General features: G+C 46.8%; 2 protein-coding genes across 3 annotated transcripts in view; both read right to left on the bottom strand.

Moving 5' to 3' along the window:
• The window catches only part of LOC119441557 (uncharacterized), a 213571-nt gene that overhangs the window by 111394 nt on the left and 80396 nt on the right, over positions 1 to 21781 (bottom strand). The window lies entirely within an intron of this gene.
• Positions 1955 to 21781, bottom strand: part of LOC119441559 (uncharacterized) — a 189784-nt gene continuing 169957 nt past the window's right edge. The window contains exons 2-4 of the mRNA XM_049661395.1: positions 7596 to 7810; positions 4593 to 4929; positions 1955 to 2203 (exon numbers count right to left, since the gene is read on the bottom strand). Of these exons, the coding sequence (XP_049517352.1) occupies positions 1975 to 2203; positions 4593 to 4929; positions 7596 to 7794 (765 nt within the window). The 5' untranslated portion in view covers positions 7795 to 7810 and the 3' untranslated portion in view covers positions 1955 to 1974. The remainder of the gene's footprint in view (positions 2204 to 4592; positions 4930 to 7595; positions 7811 to 21781) is intronic.

The following is a 21781-nucleotide window of genomic DNA, read 5'->3' on the forward strand; positions in this document are numbered from 1 at the left end:
GCACTGGGTACGTGCAGTTGTTCAATCGACCTCTTGCCAACTCGGGTCACTGAGTATGTGCTACTGAGTGTGCGGGATGCGAGGGAACAATTCTAAACGTTCGCAGACGTCGGCGCGCCAAGCTTTTCCTCTCGTAGGCCACGCGCTGACTTCTTGGCAGTGTCACTAGATGGCGCTGCCAAAAAAGCGCGTAAGAGAAGCTCGATTGTCGTACGAAGCGTTGCTTAGCGTTCGTACGCACCGGCGCGGCATGTATTTTGGAGTCCACGCGCAGGGTTCACGGCGCGGCGCTAGATGGCACTGATAGATGGCACCGAGCAGAGTTACTGTACAGAGTTGGGCTTCTGCTTTCCACGTGCCGCTCCGTTGCCTTTCGCCAAGCGTAGTCACGTGGAACAACGAATTGCTGCAGAGAAGCCGACCTCCCGCGACGCCGTTTCTCCTTTTGGTCTCGTCAATTCTAGCGACACCGGCATCATTGCGGCGCATTTTGTTGTGTAGGAATAGAGTGTACTAGAATGGGGGGGGGGGGGGGGGTTCCAACGCAGGCTTCCCGCTGAGGCTTTCTTTATTGAAAAGTCGGTGGCGCCACCGTCGCTTTCTCCCGCATGAGCAGCCTCGCGCGCCGGCTAGTCGCTTGTCGCGTCGGAGACCCTACCGAAGCTGCGTGGAGCTTTGACAGGCGGATACTCGGTGGCGGCAACACTGATGTTATTCCCCACCGATATATTCTAAATAAAATGGGAAAAAAGCGGCGGGAAGAATGCAAACGACGGAAGAATGACGGTGCGTCGAGCAGACGACCGCTACTCAGCCCGTGAGCTCGCCTCAGCCAAAAATTGGCCGGAGATTCATATTCAGGCGACGGCAGCACCGCCACAATTTCCACGTTTTTTGCTTCACCCCCGGCGCTTGCAAAGGCGTCCGCTGGACACACTCCCCCATTCTAGTACACTCTAGTCAGAAACAAGCGGCAGCTTTTGCGCGGATGCATTATTCTTCTGTGCGGCTCCATACGTGTTTACATTTCGCGATATATTCGCTCGCGCGGGGAAGCCATGATAATGGCAACAAGCGCTAACGACACGAAACAAAGCAAACCAAACAAGAGCGCGCGATAGCTGACGCCAGCAGACGGTAGCACGTAACGAGTGGTCCGGCTGATATAGCTTACGAGTACGCATCTAGCGGTAGGGCGGGTCCGCATCACACCAGTTTCCTGCGGGCAAGTCTTCTAAAGCGGCCGCTGCCATTGGTCTCCGCCGTTCACGGCTCGCGTCTTTCATCTCCATCTCCGCGTTCGCTGTTTTGTCTTTCTCTGTGCTCGTTCGCTGTGTCACGCTCACGCTGAGCTGCGCTCTAAAAAAGTAGCAATAAGTAAGACTGACGAGATAATGGATTAGAACGTCGCCCCTGCGCGAACGAGAGGTGGCTTCACTGCGCAAAAGTGGTTTGCAAGATGGCGGACCTACTGCAAATCTGGCTGCATGCCTGCGGGAGCCATTTACGTGATTCTAGCCCCATGTGTCCTTCGGAAAGCGCCAGAGAGGAATCTCGCTGCAGTACATGGCTCGTACATAGGTCGTTTTGACGGTGGCAATACGTTGTGTCGCTATATTAATTCATTGCTAACCGAATTACTGTCGAGAGTAGATGGCTTCCGTCGCTTTTTTGCCTAACTTATTGTTAAAACCCCTCTGCTGTTCTCTTTAACGAAGAACATCAAGCAGTGTTCGAAAGTAGTTCTGAGGTGGACGACCATTCAGGACAGACAGGTAAGTAAATAAATAGGAACATACTAAGCAATACACGGGAGTGCATACAAATAGCAGCTGCGTATAGGACATATATTTTAAGGGGAGCTAAAACTGCAAGACAGTGCGGAACGTCCGACAATGAGAGGGCAACTCATTCGCTATCATGCACATTCTTATCAGCCTAGGCGCAACGTTTATTTTGTTTATCAGACTTTTATTAGCCTTTTCTGGTATTTACGTGAGCGAAGTCGTGTAATGCATTAAGACCGCCTTGTATCGTACTCCTTGTGAGCGGCTGTAGCTCTCTTTTTGTCATTTCAGAAATAAATTTAGCCGGTAGAAAGAAAGCGGCGAGTGAACTGACAGCTCCAATCGGCGTAACAGTGACGTATATTCGGTCTGTCGTATTGACAACCAGTGTTTTCAGCAGGAAAGTGGCGTTTTGCCTGCGAAGAAAGAAAGGGGGATCAAAACAGGTTTCGTTAAAAATGACCACAAAACACGATGAAGCCCGCACCAACTTTTATCGACTCTAGCAAGTGTTATTGTCCTATAATTTTAATTTGGGTAGCTTTAATAGGTAAGATCTGATGTACGTGTTACCCTATTACGGTTTTTCATCAAACAATTTCACAGAACTCCCCAAATACTTCGCTTAAATTTTTATTTAAAATAAGTAGGATGGGAGATTTAACTTTTCGTATTAACCACAAAACAGTTACCAACGAAGCAAGGTTAATATGAAGAGTAAGATTTTTTTTTTTTGCTTTCCCTGAACTGGGTAAGAATAACTTATGCGAAAACATTATATCCCTCATGAGGCTGAAAATCCGGCGTTGGCGTGACCACACGATGGTCCAAAAAGGGTACGAACTCTCGACCTTTGGTGGGGGTCGAACCCACCACCGTTGATGTTAATTAAGGCAGAGTTATTTAAGATAGTGTTAATTAAGGCACCCGTACCCATGAGCTTTGGTGGGATTCGAACCCTCGACCTTTGGTGTAATTGAGGCAATGTTAATTAAGATTAAGGTAATTAAGGCACTCAATCCTCGTCCCTTGGTGTGAGTCGAACCCACGGCCTTGCGTTGTGCGCACCTTGTGACGAACACGGTTGGTCACGTGACGACGCGGCGCTTCTGTTGACGTGGCCGCTCGAGCCACTTGGCTCCGCCAGTGGCGCCACAGGACGTAGCCGCGCTTCCGCTGACGTGGACGCAATCCTATCGCATTCATCCACGTAGGGATAAATAACTTCCCCTTGAATTTTTATTGTCTCGCCACGCATGAATAAAATAAAAATTTACCACGATGAAAAGCGTTGATGTACAAGCTCTACTTTAGTCGCTGAAATTAGCTTGTTCCGTTTCCAGCGAACCAAGGAATAATAACGGTGTTCTCGACAAGCTGTGCTTGCCTTTGCCGATAATAATATCAATTGATTAGAGAACTGCCCGCCGTGATTGCTTAGTGGCTTAGGCATTAATTGAGCTGCTACAAACTAGGTCATGAGATCAAATGCCGGCCGCGGCGGGCGCATTTCGATGAGGGCGAAATGCAAAAACGTCCGCGTACTGTGCATTGGGTGCACCTTAAATAACCCCGGGTGGTCAAAAATTAATTCGGAGTTCCCCACTACAGCGTGCCTCATAATCATATCGCCTGTTTTGGCACGTAAAAAACCCACAATTTAAATTTAACTTAAGCAGACAGCTACATCTTGGGCTTGTGAGTGAATGAATAATATTCAGATTAGTTATTACGATAGAAAGAAACCAGCGCGCGGACAACAAAGGGAACCAAGGCAAAGAACACACCAGAGCGCTAAACTTGCAAATTTATTGGGCAGCGTGACATATATTGACATCTTCATGTTCATATTGAATTTGCGCATGTATGCAGCTTAGCAGTTTATCATCAGGGCGTGAAGCCTGATCTGAGAAATTTCATTTTTTTATTAGATAATAAAAAAGCACGTTGAGCTAACACACTGCTTGCCTAATCTATGAATCATTTCTTCTTCTATGAGTTCACACACGTGTTTGCTGTTACGGCTGCTGATTATTTTTCGCTTCATTGAAAGATGGCTGGCATGCGCCCATGTTTATCCTATTTATTCATCGTCAACCCTCTGTCATCATCTTTTCACATAATGTATAAGTGTATGGATGCGTTGAAGACATAAATAACAAAAGCGATCAACTTTCTACAGTCGCCTTATGTTGTGAGCCGTGTTGGTACGCTTTCCTCCACGGGTCGCGGCTCCAAACTCTCCTACATCTTGAGAAAGGTTGCTAAGTGATGAGGGTGACTTGTTCGGACTAATGTCTTTTTTATATTTTATTGATCCTACATGTCTTTCTGGGTATTTATAAACTATATCTTTAGGCACCTTCCGCAGTGAGGAGTCAAACGTCTGATTGTGAAATGGTTGAGTCACGCCTGTTTTTTTCTGAAACAGTGTCAGATCTTTGTGCTTTGGCAAGAGCGTCATGGTTGTACCCAGATGTCTTACTTATGAGGTCATCGCAATGTCTTAGGAAACGTGAGCCCTTGAACTAAAAATTGATTTTGTCTTTGGGATATCCTGAGAATTATGGGGTTAAAAATTCATTTTCGTGTCAGGGGATAACCCTCGCAATGAAATGCGAGTGGGCATTTTACTTAGCCGAATACCCTTGAGCAATCTGCAGGGTATTCGCGTCACTGTACAAAGTCGCTAAAAAGTCGCGGACGGTCTGGAAGGGTAAAGTTGTTAAGTTTAGTGGCTTTCTCACTAAGTTGGCTGGCACTTATTCTGACGGTTTGTGTTCTCGAGTATAAATTGGTACTCACTCGACAACCTCGATGATGACTCGCGCTGAAATGTTGGCCCTCACTAGCGCTCTGAAGTCGGTCATAAACGTCCTCACGTTCACGGCAAGCGTGACGGTCAGGTTGCGGACAGTCACGTCGGCGTAAACGTACGCGCCGCATTCGTCGATTCGGGCGATGACGTCACCCGACTGGCGCAACCTGGACAGGCCTCGGATGGTTCCGTTGCTGACTTTGACTCGAGCGAGTCTGGCGAACATGTCTGTTGTCAGGGCAGGCAGCGGGCTCGGGTCGAGCTTGTATGAGGTTAGCGCATTCCGGAAGGCCACTTCGAACGTCGTACACCTCGTGCATTGTACTGCAAATGAAGGGCGCAAATTCAAGACCGTGAGCTTACACATTTTTATAAGGCGCCAAATAAATTGTCAAGGCCAGAGATGAGTTTCATATGTCTAGGCTTTGCAAATTTGGGGCTTTATCCTAATCTCCTGACGTCAAGTTTTGCGCAACCGCCGACACAAGCATTAGACGATACCCGCGGCGTTGTTTGAACAGCCCTATCAAATGCTCTCCTAAATTATAGGAGGTCATTGTATTGCGATAGCAATTATATGTACACATCCCAGCGCATAGCTGCCGTCGCCGTGATGTTCTGTACAAAGGCCAAACACTATTACATCGTCACCGTGCGCCGTACGCTGTATGTGCGAGTGAAAGCTTCCGAGGGTCAGCCGACGATAGCAGCTCAATCGCGCGCAAGACAGAAAGGCGAACGGAAGCGCGGTATCTTCTTTCGCGCACGAGGTACGGAGGGGAGAGGCGAGGCAGGGATGGCGGGCGGGTAGGGGCGTTCTACTCGGGCGGCTGCTGGTAACGGCGCTGCCACGCGGGCGCCGTATCTTGAAAGCGATCTGCGTCGTGCACAAAGTGCGCGCCCGCACGGGCCTCATTTCAAAGCAATCTGCGATGTGGACAATGTACGCCACGCCGAGTGCCGGTAGGTTCGTATGCGCTGTGCTTTCGACGTTTAGCTCACGTTGAAGCGCGAGACAGGACGAAGGTCAATTCGTTCGCTGATGGGGCCGCGATTCCTCTCTCCCGCGTTTTGACAGCGAGTTTCCGCGATCATCGAACAAGATGTGTTCATGATTACCTGTGCGCGCATGACACCGTGCTTGTTATTTTAGTTAGTAAGCGAATGCTTACAGGTTTGTACCGCCTAACTAATATGCTTACGTCCTACAGTTGGCTACTAATTTGCTATCGCAATCGATGCATCGCCTTTCGGGCGAAACTACGGCATTTTTTGTTTGCTTTCAAAGCAAACACGCTTGCTTACCGTGAGTTTTTTTGACGAACTGGCTGACAAGAGACGAGGAGTTCGCATAAGTGGAGTGACTGTCGGTGTGTCCGAGCTAGCGCAGTGAAAGTAGATAACCGGATCAGGAGGGTGGTGTCAGTGTGAGCAATTGGTCCGCTACTGCTTGCTTAGCTTGCAGTGGCTGCTCAAAAACCAAGGCGGCGTGTAACGGTAGGTAAAAAATGCCGCTAAAATGGATCCTCAGCGAAGACGAGATGGCGGATCAAAGCCGTATAGGTAAAGAAAGGACTCGACAACGTTATATGGTTACTTTCAGATATAGCGCAAATAAGTGCACATACACACGAACAAGAACCCGCCGTGGTTGCTCAGTGGCTATGGTGTTGGGCATCTCAAGAATTATGCCTTAACGGCAAGTCTTTATCGCAAAAAAAAAAGAACCCGCCGTGGTTGCTCAGTGGCTATGGTGTTGGGCTGCTGAGCACGAGGTCAGGGTATCGAATCCCGGCCACGGCGGCCGCATTTCGATGGGGGCGAAATGCGAAAACACCCGTGTACTTAGATTTAGGTGCACGTGAAAGAACCCCAGGTGGGCCAAATTTTCGGAGTCCCCCACTACGGCGTGCCTCATAATCATATCGTGGTTTTGGCACGTAAAACTCCACAATTTCATTTACACGAACAAGACACGACAGACGCGGACCAGCGCTTACGCACTATATCTCAATGCAACTACGTTAGACCAACTAGCCCAACAGACGGTCCTTCTGAAACTTATAAGCCATGCAAAACGTTTTATTACACGCAGAGAAATACACTCTCCCCGCCCCCGCCTAATCGCCAAGTAGCCCGCGTCGAGAAGCCATCGTTTAATTCTTTTCGAAACGGTCTAGTACCGGACTATTAAAAAATAATAATTTAGTTTTGTTTGACAGGTTAATGCGAGCGCGTCAGTTTAACGTGGTGCCTTTTTGCGGTTTTGTGAAGTTCAAACGAGAACTCTATAAAACATTATTTACATTGAAATGTCATGTATGAAACAAGACCTTCAGGACTCCAGGTGATTGGGGGAGCTCGCGATCCAGAGTGAAAACACCTAGCCTGCGCAAAACATGCGGGTTATACTCTCGTAACTGTCCTGTCATTTTTTTTCTTCTTTTTTGTATTAGAACACTCAGTTTCGACACGGGCATATACGTATATAACTGGTAACAGCTGGAGTGTTGACCCGCCGCGGTGGCCCAGTCAGCTAAGGCGTTGCGCTGCTGAGCACGAGGTCGCGGGATCGAATCCCGGCCGTGGCGGCCGCATTTCGATGGAGGCGAAATGCAAAAACGCCCTAGTGCTTGCCGTGTGCTTGCGTTGTAGTGCACGTTAAAGAACCCCAGGTGGTCAAAATTAATCCGCAGCCCTTCACTACGGCCTGCCTCAAAATCAGAACTGGTTATGACACGTAAAACCCTAGAAAGAAGAACATCTGGAATGTTGAGATAATGTTTGCCGTCTTTTGTTTATTCTAGTTCGTCGTGCCATTACTTGCACCACATTTGTGGCAGTGAACCTTGTATTGTGACTCGATGTACGTTACCCTTTTATAGCCATGCGTGCTTTCCGTTTCGACTGTGGTTCTGCTAATTTGTTAAAAATACTACGATAACTCGTGCCAAATTTCAGTTTGCAGGTGCTTAAATATGAATACCTACGCTCTGTACGCCGCTCTCCGAGCGCGTGGACGGCTTCGTCAACAGCGTAGAAGACTTCAGCTTCCAGCCGCTCGTTTACCTTCTTGTTGATATATCTCTGAAGTCCTGTTACCTTGTTCAGTAAACGCAGTATTGGGCTTAAGAACCGGAAGTGGACTTGCACCTCACTGGTATCGTTCATCTCGAGCCGTTGCAACATGAGCTTGTTGTTGACCCTTGAGAATAAAACGAAGAGAAGAGAAATTAGGGTGTTTCATGGCGCGCAGCAAGAAAATTTGCTCCTCTAAGGGTGTTTTCTTGTGTTGATAACTTACTTCCTTGCAACCTCATAAAAGACTATGTGAAGACATACAACAGCCTAGTGAAGCAGGCGACATCAGTTAGGCAGCCATAGTTTACAGGCTGTACAGCGATAATACGAATTCTCTTAAGAGCCTTGTGCATGCGAAGAAACTACTTTTTTGCTTCTAATGCCCCATTTGTGCTTTTAATAAACAACGATTAGTAAAGTACTGTGTAATGACAGAAACTGGCTAACGGTATGAATACTTGGATGTGAAAGTTGTTTTTTAATAATTGTGATAACGACTATTAATTATTGGCAACCTATTCGAAAAGTATTCGATTCGCTTCTGGCACTATTTGATTCGTATTCGATCCGGTCTTAAAAATCAGTATTCGTACACCTATATCCGTTGCTCCATCACTACCCTTGTCTTAAGGTGCTCGCTGAAGTCATCCCGAAATGTTTTTTGAGATGCTTATAAAAATTCGCAGTTTCGCCCGAAACGCGAAGCATCGATTGCGATAGCAAATTGAGAGAGTTATACGAAGCAAGGATAGTAGTTAAATGGGCCGTATAATGTTGTAAACATTCGCCTACTAAATAAATGGACAAGCACGGCGTCACGCGCGCACAGGTAAACATAAACACATCTCGCTCGAGGACCTCGGAAACTCTCTGTTAAAACGCCGGAGTGAGAAAGCGCGCCAGCAGCAGTGGGCAAATTGACCTTCGCGCCGTCTCTCGTCTTGCTTCAACGCGAACTAAACGTCAAAAGCGCAGCGCATACGAAGCTACTGGCACTCGGCGCATGCACTTTATCCTCATCGCAGATCGGTTTGAAGATGAAGCCCGCGCGGGCGCGTACTTCGCCCGCATCGCAGATTGCTTTCAAGATACGGCACACGCGCGGCCGCGCTATGAGCTACAGCCGACGGTGCAGAACGCACCCCCCCCCCCTTACTCTCCCTCTCCGTCGCCTCGTCCTCGTGCATTGCGCGCGAAAGAAGACCGCATGCTTTCGCCTTCCTCCCTCGCGTGCGCTGCATTGAGCCGCGATTGCCGGCTCACCCTCGTACGCTCTCACTCACACATACAGCGTATGGCGCGCGGTGACGATTTTATCGCCGTTGGACTTTATAAGGAACCTCACGGCGACGGCAGAAATGCGCTTGGACTGTACAGATAACTGCTATTGAAATAAAAAAAATTAAGAAAAAGCCGTGCCGAACCCCCGCTTCGGTTCTAACTTCGCTACATCAGATTACCAATCGGAAATGTGAAGTGTCGGGCATTCCTCCGCAGTTACTGCAGATAATATTGAAGCACATGAAGACTCCAGTGGCGCCTCTAGCTGCTATGATAGACTGGCGCTATGCTGTCCAGTTTATCGATAAAGCAGAATCAAGTTAAAACAATTTAAGTGAAGCTTTAGCACTAAAATTTAAAGGTTGCCTCTGCACACTTTATGACAGGGGCCGTGCCACGTCCGCAGTAAATGTAAATAGAGTAGATTGCTCCGCCACGCACCTGCGAATGTTTCCTCCAACCGATTTAGCATGAACCAGTGCAAAACTTACTGCGCATAATATTGCACCGCCGCCGATGCTACTGACTGAAGCGCTATGATTCGCTGACGCTTGGCAGCTGATCTATAAAACAATAGCATGCTGGAACAAATTCAACGAGGCCAATGGCAGAAAGTGATAGGTAGGACAGGAAATAAAAGCAAAAGCCCTGTCCATGGGCCCTGTCTCTTCAATGCCCCGCTACGAATGTAATGTACGTCAAGGGTCTGGGCCAGTATAACGTAAAGCTACTCCAAACTGGTTTTATTCCATTTCTGCAATCAGCCCTCCGTGATTGGTCGAACATTTTTCGGGCTATCCCCACTTCGCCTGTCTGTCACGCCACGTCACGAAAATGATGAGAGCTCTGCGTTTATATGACGTGTACACACCGATTATGCTTGATTAGACAGAACAAAAGACGCATATTTGTTTGCAGTTCCACATCTTTTTTACCGTCATCCCTCCGTTATTCGTCAAAAGGTTTGGGGCTGCACGCACTCCACCTTTCTTTCACGCGACGTAAGAAAACCGCAAAAACTCACCACGTCGAAGTAAGGTGTACGCATTGAAGATGCGATATGATGCCGAAAAAAGTGATTTTTTTTTAATATCCGGAGAGTGCTCCGTTTCGAGAGTACTAGAAGATGTCTGCTCACCGATTTCTCTGGCACTGACTACTTGTAGCTACCAGGTAAAACAGATTTACTTGCGCATGATAAAATGTTTTTACGGGGCCGTATAACGGTGTCGAGTCGTTTCGGTATGTATGCGGCATTGCTCCGCCAGCTCTTCTTAGCTGAGGATTCCTTTTAGCGGCATCTTTAAGGCGTCCATTGCGCGCCGTAGCGATTCGCGACTAGCCATCGCAAGCTAAGCAACGGGTAGTGGACCAATCACAGACGCCGGCACCGCCCTTCTTATCTGGTTATGCACTTTCAATGCACTAGGTCATGCACACCGAAACCCTATCTACATCTGCGCGCTCCTCACCTCTTGTCAGCCAATTAGACAAGACAAAACAACTAAAGTAGGCAATGTTATTCGTTTTGAAACCAAACAACTATGACCTCCTGTAAACGATGAGAGTGTTTGGTTGGGCGGTTCAAACAACGCGGCTGGTCACCGCTCGATGCTTGCGTTAGTGTTTACGTAAATTTGTCGTCAGTGTTTTGGATTAAAAACAGAATGGAATAGTTTTACGTTATAGGGCGCCAGAATGACATGCGTAGCCTACTGTGACCACGTGAGGTGCTCGAGCTATAACTTAGTGCGAACCGCTGGGAAAGAAACCCGTACTGCTTAAATTTTAGTTGGCTGTAAATGTTGCAGTGCCTTAGCACTCTTAAATTCTGGAAGGTGCGTGTGCCACACAACACTTTTTAGCACCTTGAAAATAACGAGAGAGTGAACGAAGGGTGTTCTTCTAACGAGTAGAGCCACTTACGAAATATTCAAAAAAGGTGGGATTGCAAAAAAGGGTGTTTTGATATCCAATCCTCCCTCCAGGGTGTTATTTTCCTGAGTGCGTCTATAAAGTGCACGCGCTATAATAAGTGCTCATCTCATTATTCATGTGCATGGCTATTACTTTCACGATAGGGAACAGTGGGTCTATAAGAGGCTATTTCATGCCACTCTAAAGGTAACTAGGGGAACCAACGAAACTGTTCCTTGCCGTTTATGCAACTTTTATTGATTACGAAAATGCGTTTTTGTCAGGAGGCTTGTAGGTCTTGCGTAGTCAAGGTATAAAAGAAGTACATGGATCGCTAAGGTTCCATAACTATTTTACAGAAAAACAATTATTCCGGCCAACCAAGCCGTCAGGCAAGGTAACACAATTTTTTTTTTGTAATTTGCCGCACGTAGTTCGTGGACAATCGAAGCGTGACTAAGTTGGGACCACCCAGGACGCGCTCTTTCGTTCATGCTTTAGCCAGTTCCTGTAATACCAGCTTTGGCAACCAGATAAGTAGCAAAGGGAGATCACCTTTGGGAGTGACTGCCAAAGGTGTTCAACTTTGAAATCTCCGGTTCGCGACTGCGGACTTCTAAAGGCAAGGATGATATATCAGCAACCTATAGCTGCGGTTTGTGATAGCGTCGCGTTGTTCAGCAAGGCTGGGGTGTGATTCACAACCAAATATGAAACTGTTGTTCGAGACAATGCTTAACATAAAAAAAAGATTGAAGACCGAGCCAGTGTTAATAATCAATGTTCTTAAAATTTTTCAGTCGACGCCGTCCGAATAGGCAAAAATATGTGAAAGCTGGTGGCCACTATATCTGAATAAAAATCATACACGTAGGACTGCAAGAAATACACTTCTACGCGGTTTGTAAATTTCTATGCATCAGCTGTTTAGCAGGTGCCTGCCTTTCCCATCCTCGCTCTCTGTTGGACTAACAGGGCGCTGCCTGAGTGACAGATTAGGAAAGCATTGTAATTCGGCACAAACATGTCTTGCACTACGTGTAGAGCCTGTGGATGAGAAACGCTTGCGCGGAACTGCTTTGCTTGGTTGAGACACTAAGAAAAATAGCGTGAGCAACGACGATTTCAAGGTTGCGTGCTGAGTGCGTCCATATTCGCATTACATCTCTTGTATACGTATTCTCATTTCTTAAGTTTGACTGCGTGTGGGCTTGGTCTTTATTGTGTTTTTCAGGGAATACATGTATCAACTTGAGATGTGATATAGCCAGCATGACATCTGTGATTGCACGCAGGTGTTCTCAGCGTGTATTGTATGCCATGATTGCTTTCGAATAAAGCATTTGTTGCAAATTACCGGTAGTACTAGCGGTAATTCTCAACAAATGCTTTAGTTGAGCAGGTGAAACATAACACATGTTCTGTCCTTCCCACCCATCATTGTCTTATCTGCGCTATAAGCCATATGATGATAACGTCCTAATCGTCAGTCCTTGCCAAGGATTGCAAAGCTCCCTCTGGTGATCATGGAATTTTGGCATGCTTTCCGTGCGATTGTTCGTTGGGGACAATGGGAGCACGCGCGTCTAACGCACAAGAAGAGCTTGACCGGACTCTCCCTCGAAGAGGGGATAAACCTTGCGTCCATCGCTGTTTGTTCTCGTTTCTTTTTATTCTTCTACAACGTGGCAATTCCCGCAATCCGCGTTTGCACTCCCGTTTTGCTTTTAATTAATACTACGCAAAGCAAGAGGAATGCCTTAAATCATTGCGGAGAACATTGCTCATAGCTTGTTTTTATGTGGCTACATATCAGCGATTCTCTCAAATACGGTAGCTCTGCCGCTGCGTAGGCAGGACGGGACATTCAGCTACTTATTTCGTTTCTCGGTCACCGTGCTGCGAAGGCCGCCATTGTTTTTATTTTGACGTAGCAGCATAGTGCATTGTGGTTTTGATTGAGCGATGAATGCTTGTAAGCGCGATCGTGCAACATAGAAGGGCTTGAAATGTTCGGGAATCACTGATGCCAACGTTTCCACAACATATTCGTCATCTACTCGAATAGCTATAAACAGACTGACATCTCTTCGACACGGAGCGATGGCGTCGATGTCTTGCGTTAGCGGTAGAAGAGTTACAAACAACAACACACATACGTCTAGAACGCACAAATTTTGTCAGCTTGATTGAGGACACAGACATAACATTTTTTTCAGCACGTGAATTCAATTGTAAAGAAAGCCTCAATTGGTCTAAACCTATTGGCTAGATGCATACACTTCTTTAAATACGGATATTTTGTTAATCTCTACTACAGCTTCAATCAGACTCGCAGTATTTACTGCATTGCTACCCGGCCAAGGAAAGATAAAACTCACTTTTCGCCAATCGACCTACTTCAAAAAAGAGTCCCACGAATTTATCGCTTAATGTACCGCGACATCCCACAAATAACTTTTTTACGGTTCTGAATGCTCAGAGGTATGTGACATTGTTAATACAACATTACGTCTTTATTGCTTTTAATTAATACCGAAAAAAAGTTTAGGTAAGTGTCTCGACATTTTCCTCTCGAACAGCCAAGTCTTCATTGCGTCATCGGTTTCTTCTCCTCCAAATACATACTATAGAACTATAGAAGTGAAATATTTCGATATAAACAGCATGATTGAAATAATCACAAATAATGCTTATTTGTTTATAGAATATTGTATTTGTAGTATGCTTTTTTCTGCTTGGGTGATGTGCTGTTTTGATTATTGTTGAAACACTGATGCGCTGTTCGTATACTACTAATGATGTTATGTGCCCCATAGAATGATTTGTTGGGACCCTCTAACGTCTGTTTGTCACGGCAAATTCGAAATTTGATGTGGGAACGAACAGTGCCGTTCTCAAAGGGGCAAAGTTAACCCGCCGTGGTTGCTCAGTGGATATGGTGTTGGGCTGCTGAGCACGAGGTCGCGGGATCGAATCCCGGCCACGGCGGCCGCATTTCGATGGGGGTGAAATGCGAAAACACTCGTGTACGTAGATTTAGGTGCACGTTAAAGAACCCCAGGTGGTCCAAATTTCCGGAGTCCCCCACTCCGGCGTGCCTCATAATCAGATCGTGGTTTTGGCACGTAAAACCCCATAATTTAATTTTTAAAGGGGCAAATTTGTCTGTAAGAGTCCCCCCCCCCCCCCTTAAATGCATAACATTTGTAGGAAATGAAGCCTGCCGTTGCATAAAAAAGAGGTTTATTAAGAATAAACCGAGAAACGACTCCGTGGGTATAGCTGCTGTTGCGCGTGGTCTGAAGCACGAGCGCTTCGTCCTCTTCTTTGTCGGTCTTGTTCCAACAAACTGCCCCGCGCGCAGAAGTTCACAAAAAGTTTCATTCCAGCGGGTACAGGTGTTGAACAACCCGTTTAACGGTAGATCCGCCCGGTAGTCTCAAAGTACAGAGAGAGAATAAACTTTATTGTACGAAGAGTGGTTGGTGTGGTTATTCTCGGGTGGAGCCCTCTTGTAGAGCCCCACTGGCCGCGGCGGCTCGCTGGGCCTGGTCCAGGGTCGCCAGTTGGCTTCCCAGTGCCAGCTCGGAAAGTCGTGCCTCCCAAGACCACGTAGTGAGTGTGGGTGATGAGCTCACCAGCCTGGATACTGCCTCGGCTGGGCGTTCCGTACACTGGTATGTAATTTGTGTCAGTGTGGCTGTGTGGTCGTTGCATCAGGGGCATACACTGGTTGTGTATACCTCTGGAAACATTGCGTGCAACCTTGATATGTGCGGGTAAGTGTTGGTTTGAAGGCGGCGCCAGTCCCTGGCTTGTTGGCTGCTTAACTTGGGATGTGGAGGAGCGTACTTTCGTCTGGTCAGGCGTTGGTCCTCCAAAATCTGCCTGCTCGTGATAGGATCTTCATGGCGCTTTGTGAGGGGCCTCGAAGAGTCTTCTGTGGCTCGGCCAGCAAGTCCGCGAGCTACACAGTCGGCCTCCTCGTTGCCTTCGAGGCCTGTGTGCCCTGGGCACCAGACGATCCCATGGTCCTCAGTCAGCGTGGGGCCCAGGATATCGGTAACGCACCTGGGAAGTGTGCCTCTAATATATAACCGACAGGCGGCCTGTGAATCCGTCAGGATATATGCGGAGCGACCTCTTCGTTCTGCTTCTTTGATTGCGAGGGCTATGGCTGCTGCCTCTGTGGTGGCGCTTGATCTGGTGCGTATAGATGCGCAGGCCACCACTTTCTTTTGGTTAGCTACTGCCGTTGCGTATGCCGGTTTTCTGGGGCCTTGTGGTGTTGTGGAGTAAAGGCTAGCGTCGGTGAAATAGGTATCAGGATCGTTCCTTCTCTGGAGGAGTTTTCGTGCTCGTGCTTGCCGGCGCTTTTGGTTGTATAGCGGATGCATGTTTTTGGGGACCGGTTCCACGATGATGCGAGCCCGTAGGTGCATCGGTACGGTACTACGATGACTGTGTCGTCTCCGCAGTATTGGGGGGGGTGAGCGGGTATCCCAGTCTTTGCAGTAGTTTTCTGCCCTGGTGTGTGGTGTTGAGTCGTTCTCTTTGTGCAATTAGCGTTGCGGCTGCCAGTTCTTCATATGTGTTATTTATGCCTATCGACATGAGCCTGTCTGTGCTCGTGCAATTCGGAAGTTGGAGTGCAGCTTTGTATGCGATTCTTATGAGCTTGTCGATGTTTTCTATTTCGGTCTTGCGTGTAGCTTGGAAGGGCAGAGCGAAGGTGATTCGGGTGAGGACGAAGGCCTGTACGAGGCGTAATGTCTCGCCTTCTGTCATCCCATCTTTACTTCTTGCTATTCTAGCTATGAGGGTTGTAATACTTTTTGTGGTGTGTTTGAGTTTGTCTATTGCCGTCTTTACGCTGTTATTTTCTTGTATGTGCATGCCAAGCATTCGTGCTACCGGGGTTCTGTTGATGCATTGTCCGGCAATCGACAGGTGAAGGGGGGGGTGCACGGTTGGACTGGGTGCGCTGTGGTCTTATCTGCAGGTATTCCGATTTGTTTGGGGCGCAGGTCATACCTGCCGCCTGAAGGTACAAGTACAAAGTACAAGTTCTTGTGTTGCCATCCCTTCCTTTATGGAGCTCCTCCATTCGAACAATGCTCCATAGTTGCCGGGGCTTGCTGGGCTCTTGTGAAAGGACGAGGTCGCCTTTCTTAATTCTGTCGAACTGAAGCATAACTGCGAGTCGGCCTAGTTGGAACAGATTCATTTTCCTAAATTTTTGCGCGCAAACAAACAGGGACGAAGAAAAGGAGACACAAGGGCGAGCGCTTTCTAACAACTGATGTTTATTATTGAAGAACCACCGGCTTAAATACCCACAGATCTGCGCGATCCTGTCAATAGAACATGTCAAGAGCGCATAAAATAACGCTTGTCATAAAATGCCGCTACTCGGTCAGCATAAAAAAAAACCAGCAGTGTTCATAAAACAAGCACAAAAGGCAAAAACGCGTTAAAGATATGATGACAGCAGCGAATTCTCTTTATCTAACAATGAAACAGAAGGATGACTGATGCATTTTTCTTTTAGTTTATCAATCCAGTGAGCTTCCACAATTTCTCTCGCGGTTTGATTTCTATGCCTAAACAAAATGGCGGTGCTTTCAAGACAAGGTGAGCACGCATGTTCTTCACAATGCATCGCCAAATGCGTACTAGGGCGACCTTTGAGACTAGACAAGTGTTCCCTTAGTCTCGTGTTAACGCATCTCGAAGTCTGCCCTACGTACACATGACCACACGTCAAAGGAATCTGATAAACAACGTTCATCGCGCAATCGACAAATTGGTTCTTACGTGGATGTTTTATACTACATCCTTTCTTAGCATCATCCTTACTTTCAAACTTACTTTTGACCTTAGAACACACGCTACCTATTTTGTTTTTTGCTGAAAACACCACTTTTACTTCGTAACTCCCAGCCACCTTCTTAAGTCTGTGTGAAAGGCCATGAACATACGGAATCACTAACACCTTAGAAGCTAAATCTTTCTGTCTTTGATTACTTGTGCATGATTCTTTATCCTGTTTTAGTTTTTTTCATTAATCTAGAGCATGACGCCAGCATCACAACGAGTGGGTACCCAGCATTCTCAACCGATTGACTTGTTCAAGAAATGCAATGTTTACAGTGTGATAACATGATTTCAACAACGCTGATCTGAAACATGAAATGACTATACCATTCTTCACAAGCCTGGAATGGTTAGAGGCATAGTTCATTAGCGGTTTTCCATCTCGGGGCGAGAATGACCAACACACATGTTCCGGTAGAAATTCTAACTTGACATCTAGAAACTGTAGCTTATTATCTACTGGTACTTCAGAAGTGAATGTCAAGCCCTTGCCCAGAGATTTAAAGGATTTTACTACCCTATTTCTGAAAACATCTTTGTCTACATGACAGCCCAAGATCAAGTAGTCATCTACATATCTGTATACCTTATATACTACACCTTCTAAATCTTTTGCCAGCTCTCTGTCTATGCTTTCCAGAAAAATGCTACTAAGGATGGGAGCTACCTTTGACCCGATGCACACGCCCCCTGCCTGTATATACGTTTCATCACAGAATCCTACATGTGTATTAGCTAAATAAAAATGCAGAAGTTCAAGAAAGGACTCAACAGTCATCCCGCACGTGTTGCGAAATGACACCTCGTCATTCTCATTTGTTATGCAATCATTACACTGCGCATTAAGGGCCCATGCGGCAAGGAATAATAGAGGTCTTGAACATCTATGCTGAATCCCCAGCTGCAACTTGTACTATCTGATGCCAAAAATTTCACAAGGCCTTCAGAGTTTTTTAATAAGTTCGGATCCTGTACTTCTAAGGAATTCAACATTTTCTGCAAGAATCCTGCGACCAGAACCTGCCAACACCCTCGCTCGGACACAATTGGCCTAAACGGAATTCCTTGCTTGTGTGTTTTTGCAGTAAAAAATATATCCAATATCATTCCTTTTGAGTTGTTTACATGTGACGCGAGCTTTTCTTGGTTACATTTCTTCAATAGCTCCACAGCCTTCTTTTTTACATTTTCTACATTCACATCACTTTTTCTAAAGCACTTGTTCACCGCTAGGAAAGCTTTTTCTAAATAACAATCATTTGGTACAACAACCAGAAAGCCTTCCTTGTCAGCTTGAACCACACGCAGATTATTCTCAACCAAATACTTAGCAGTCCTATCAATATTAGGTCTGGATCTATCGCTTACCGAAGCCTTGGCCACCACATCCACACATTCCACCACACATCGTTCTTTTTCCTTCTCTGGTACACTCCTGGCAATGTCCCTTGTAAGTGATAATCTGTCGACGATGCCGATCCTTGGCTCCACGCAGAACTTTGGCCCCAGCTTGAGTACCTCTTGATGCCGTTCTTCCACCGTTGCGCCCCCTAGTATTAGATGTCGCCTAGTATTAGATGTCGCCTAGTATTAGATGTTAGTAACGATGTCGTTGACTTGGAGCATTGACATTGTTCTTAACTCCGAAAGGTATTCTTTGGACCAACGTTCCCAGAAAGTTCTTCGAGTTTTTTCTAGTTGTTCCCACATAGGTAGTATATGGCGACCATCGGCAGTGATCTCGCCGCGTGTTAGGTCGGGAAGTGCAGATATTCGCTTTCCAATGAGAAAGTGAGCCGAGGAGAGGGGTTCCAGATCTCGACAGTCGGTACAAAATTATGTGATTGGCCGGGCATTGATCACAGCTTCTACTTCAGTTAAAGTTGTTTGTAGCTGTTTCTCCGCAAGATATCTCTTGCAGACACACTTCTTCAACGTCAGCTTGACAGACCTGATAAGTCTCTCGTAAAAAGCGCCCTCCCCCCTCCCACGGTGCATGATCGGCGATAAGTTTTCATTTTGTGTGATGGTTCACAATGAAGTTACAAACTTCTTCGTTTCTCAATGAGTGCCACAATCTCGAAAGCTCTCTCTTGCTCTTCTTGAATGCTGAGGCGTTGTCGGAATATACAACAGAAGGAAGTCCCCGCCGCGACACAAAGCGTCGGAAAGCGTTGAGAAAGCTTGTGGCGGTCATGTCTTCTACTAGTTCGAGATGAACAGCTCTAATCACGGCGCACGTGAACCGGCAAAAATACACTTTGTCGTAGTCATCTGGATGTTTAACGTAAAGGGGATCGGCGAGATCGAGTCCTGTTACTTGAAAGGGTTCCGAAGCGGTCACTGTTTCAGGTAGTAACGGCGCAGTCACTTCGGAGAAAGGTTTGACGTTGTAGCATTGTCACACGATGCATCCTCTGATGACCTTCTTGACTAGCTGCGGTCCTCGTAATATCCAAATTATTTCGCTTATTTGTACAAGTGTATCCCGAACTCCTGCATGAAGAAGTTGCCAATGGTGCTGCATGACGAGGAGCTCGCAGTAGTAGTGGTCCTTTGGTAAGACGAGTGCATGTTTCTTATCGTATGATTTCTTTCTGTATTGTAGGCGTCCTGCGACTCGATGAACTCCATTGTTGAGGAAGCATGTCACGTCCCGAAATATCGAATCCTTTATATGTTGAGCTCCTGTGGAGGCGCGGTCGATTTCAGGAGAAAAGGTTGAGCTTTGAACCTTCTTTACCCAGTACAGTTTGTCGGCTTGTAGTACTTCTTCTGCATGCAGAGTCCCCGGGACAGACTTCTCTTCAACTTCAAGGTAAATAGCAGTATCCAAGCTGTAACGCGGTGTAGTCGCGTAAGAGAGCTGTAGTTGTGAATGTCCATAATAGGTGGTTCGGTTTGCGTGGCGACTTGCAAGCATGGTACCCGATGAGTACGCTCCTCCGTGACACTCGGTGGAAGATCGGTTGAGTATCGGTTGAGTTTGGTCTACGGTGTGGTGGCCATTCATTCTCTTCACAAGTAAGCCCATGGGGTCCTGTCCACCAGGCTGAGTTTGTTGTTAATTCACGGTCCGAAACTCCTATTGTCAAAAAATCAGCAGGATTTTGCTTTCCAGGGCAGTGTCTCCACATTGTGATGTCCGTTTTACTCTGAATCTCCGTTACCCTATGGTGAGTGAAGTCTTTTTATCTGTTAGGATCGCCGGCAATCCAGTACAGCGCTATCATTGAGTCAGTCCAAAACTGCATTGATGTAATGTCCTCGGCTATCTCTTGACGCACGTACTCGTACATTCGTGCTGGTAGACACGCTAGTAGTTCGAGTCTGGCAAGGCTTGTCTCTCTCATTGGGGCCAGCCTGGACTTGCACAAGACTATCGTTGAGCTTTTGTCGTTGTACTTGCTGCTGTGCAAATGTAGCAAACGGCACCGTAGACTGATATACTGGCGTCAGCGAAAAAATGGAGTGCGTATTTGTCGCCAAGCCCATGTACGCCCTGTCGGTAGTAACGGGAAATTTAAATGTCACAGAGCTGGTGGAAGTTCATTGCACCAACTCTTCCATTCGTGTAGAGCGTCCCGTGGTAACTGTTCTTCCCAATGAACGCCTTTTCTCCAAAGGTTTTGAAAACATATCTTTATTCTTATTGTAAAAGGAGTCAGCATACCGAGATGGTCGTATAGGCGAGGGGTCGTCTGTAGCATGAACCGCTTTGTATCAGTTCTTTGTTGAACAAACTCTATAGCGTTTCTCAGACTAAACGACAATACGTTGGTGTTAGGATGCCATGCCATTCCCAGGACTTTCAGTACTCCTGTCAGTTGTCCGAGAGGTAACTCCGAAGGTTGCGTCGATTGAGTACCAAGAACGCGTGGGTCGTTCGAATCCCACTAGTGTAGCTTCATAGAGGCACTTGCGAATATCTCGGTGCTTTCTAACCGCAGTTTGGACGCGTCTTCGACGGAGTCCTCTCCTGTTAAAATGTCGTCAACAAATATGGAACACCACAGCCTACTTGTAGTTTCGGGGTAAGCAGACGACGCTTGATCCAGATGATGACGGATGGTCGCCGCTAAAAGAAAGGGACTACAGGTCGTGCCGAATGGTACTCTGGTCATACGCTAGATGCCAACGTTAGACAACGGTTGATCTGGCTTGCGTGCTTTTTCCAACCACAGGTAGCGTAAAGCGTCTCGGTCTGTGCTGGTGATGCTTATTTGCAGAAACGCTTTTTCGATCTCTGCTGCTAAAGCAGTGCGTTGTTTTCTAAAGCGAAGTCGCAGTCCTATGAGATCGGCATTGAGGTTTGGTCTGGAGTACAGGCTGTCGTCGAACGAGAGCTCTCCTTTTTCTTGTGAAGAAGCATCGAAGACCACCCTTACTCTTGTAGTACGGTCCTCGTGGATTACAGCATGGTGTGGCATATAATACACTGGGTTTTCTATATTATCGTCAGTGACCTTCTCGGCTACACCATCGTTAGCGTATTTACATATGGCAGCATCATATTCTTGCAGAAGCTGAGGGCATCGGCGAAGCTTTCGAAGAAGTTGATTTAAACGCGTCTGTGAGTTTTCTCGATTGTTGTGGTTGAGAATTGTCGGTTTCCATGGAAGTGAAATTACGTAACGACGATTATCCACCTTGACTGTGCTGTTGAAGAAATCCAGAACTGGGTCGGTGTTCTGTGTCTTGTTATTTCCCTCGGAATTTATCCCCATAATTTCTATGTCCCATTTTTTATCTGTGGTGATCTTAAATTCTTCCACTGCCGCTTTCAGTACAATCGTCTCGTTGCAGTGTGTGAAGGTAGCACAAGCGGCTGCTGGTCCGTGCAGAGTCCAGCCTAAGGAATTCTCGACAGCTTCAAGTCCATTCTCCAAATTCCGTACGTTTCCCGTGACAAATGACCAGTAATAGTCACTGTCGATTAAGATATCGACAGTATTTGGGCTTTCAGCTTGATCGTTATCGATGAAGTAATAACCTTGGTGCTCGAGCTTGTCAGTAA

The sequence above is a fragment of the Dermacentor silvarum genome, chromosome 2, assembly GCF_013339745.2.
Source record: "Dermacentor silvarum isolate Dsil-2018 chromosome 2, BIME_Dsil_1.4, whole genome shotgun sequence".
Lineage (NCBI taxonomy): Eukaryota > Metazoa > Arthropoda > Arachnida > Ixodida > Ixodidae > Dermacentor > Dermacentor silvarum.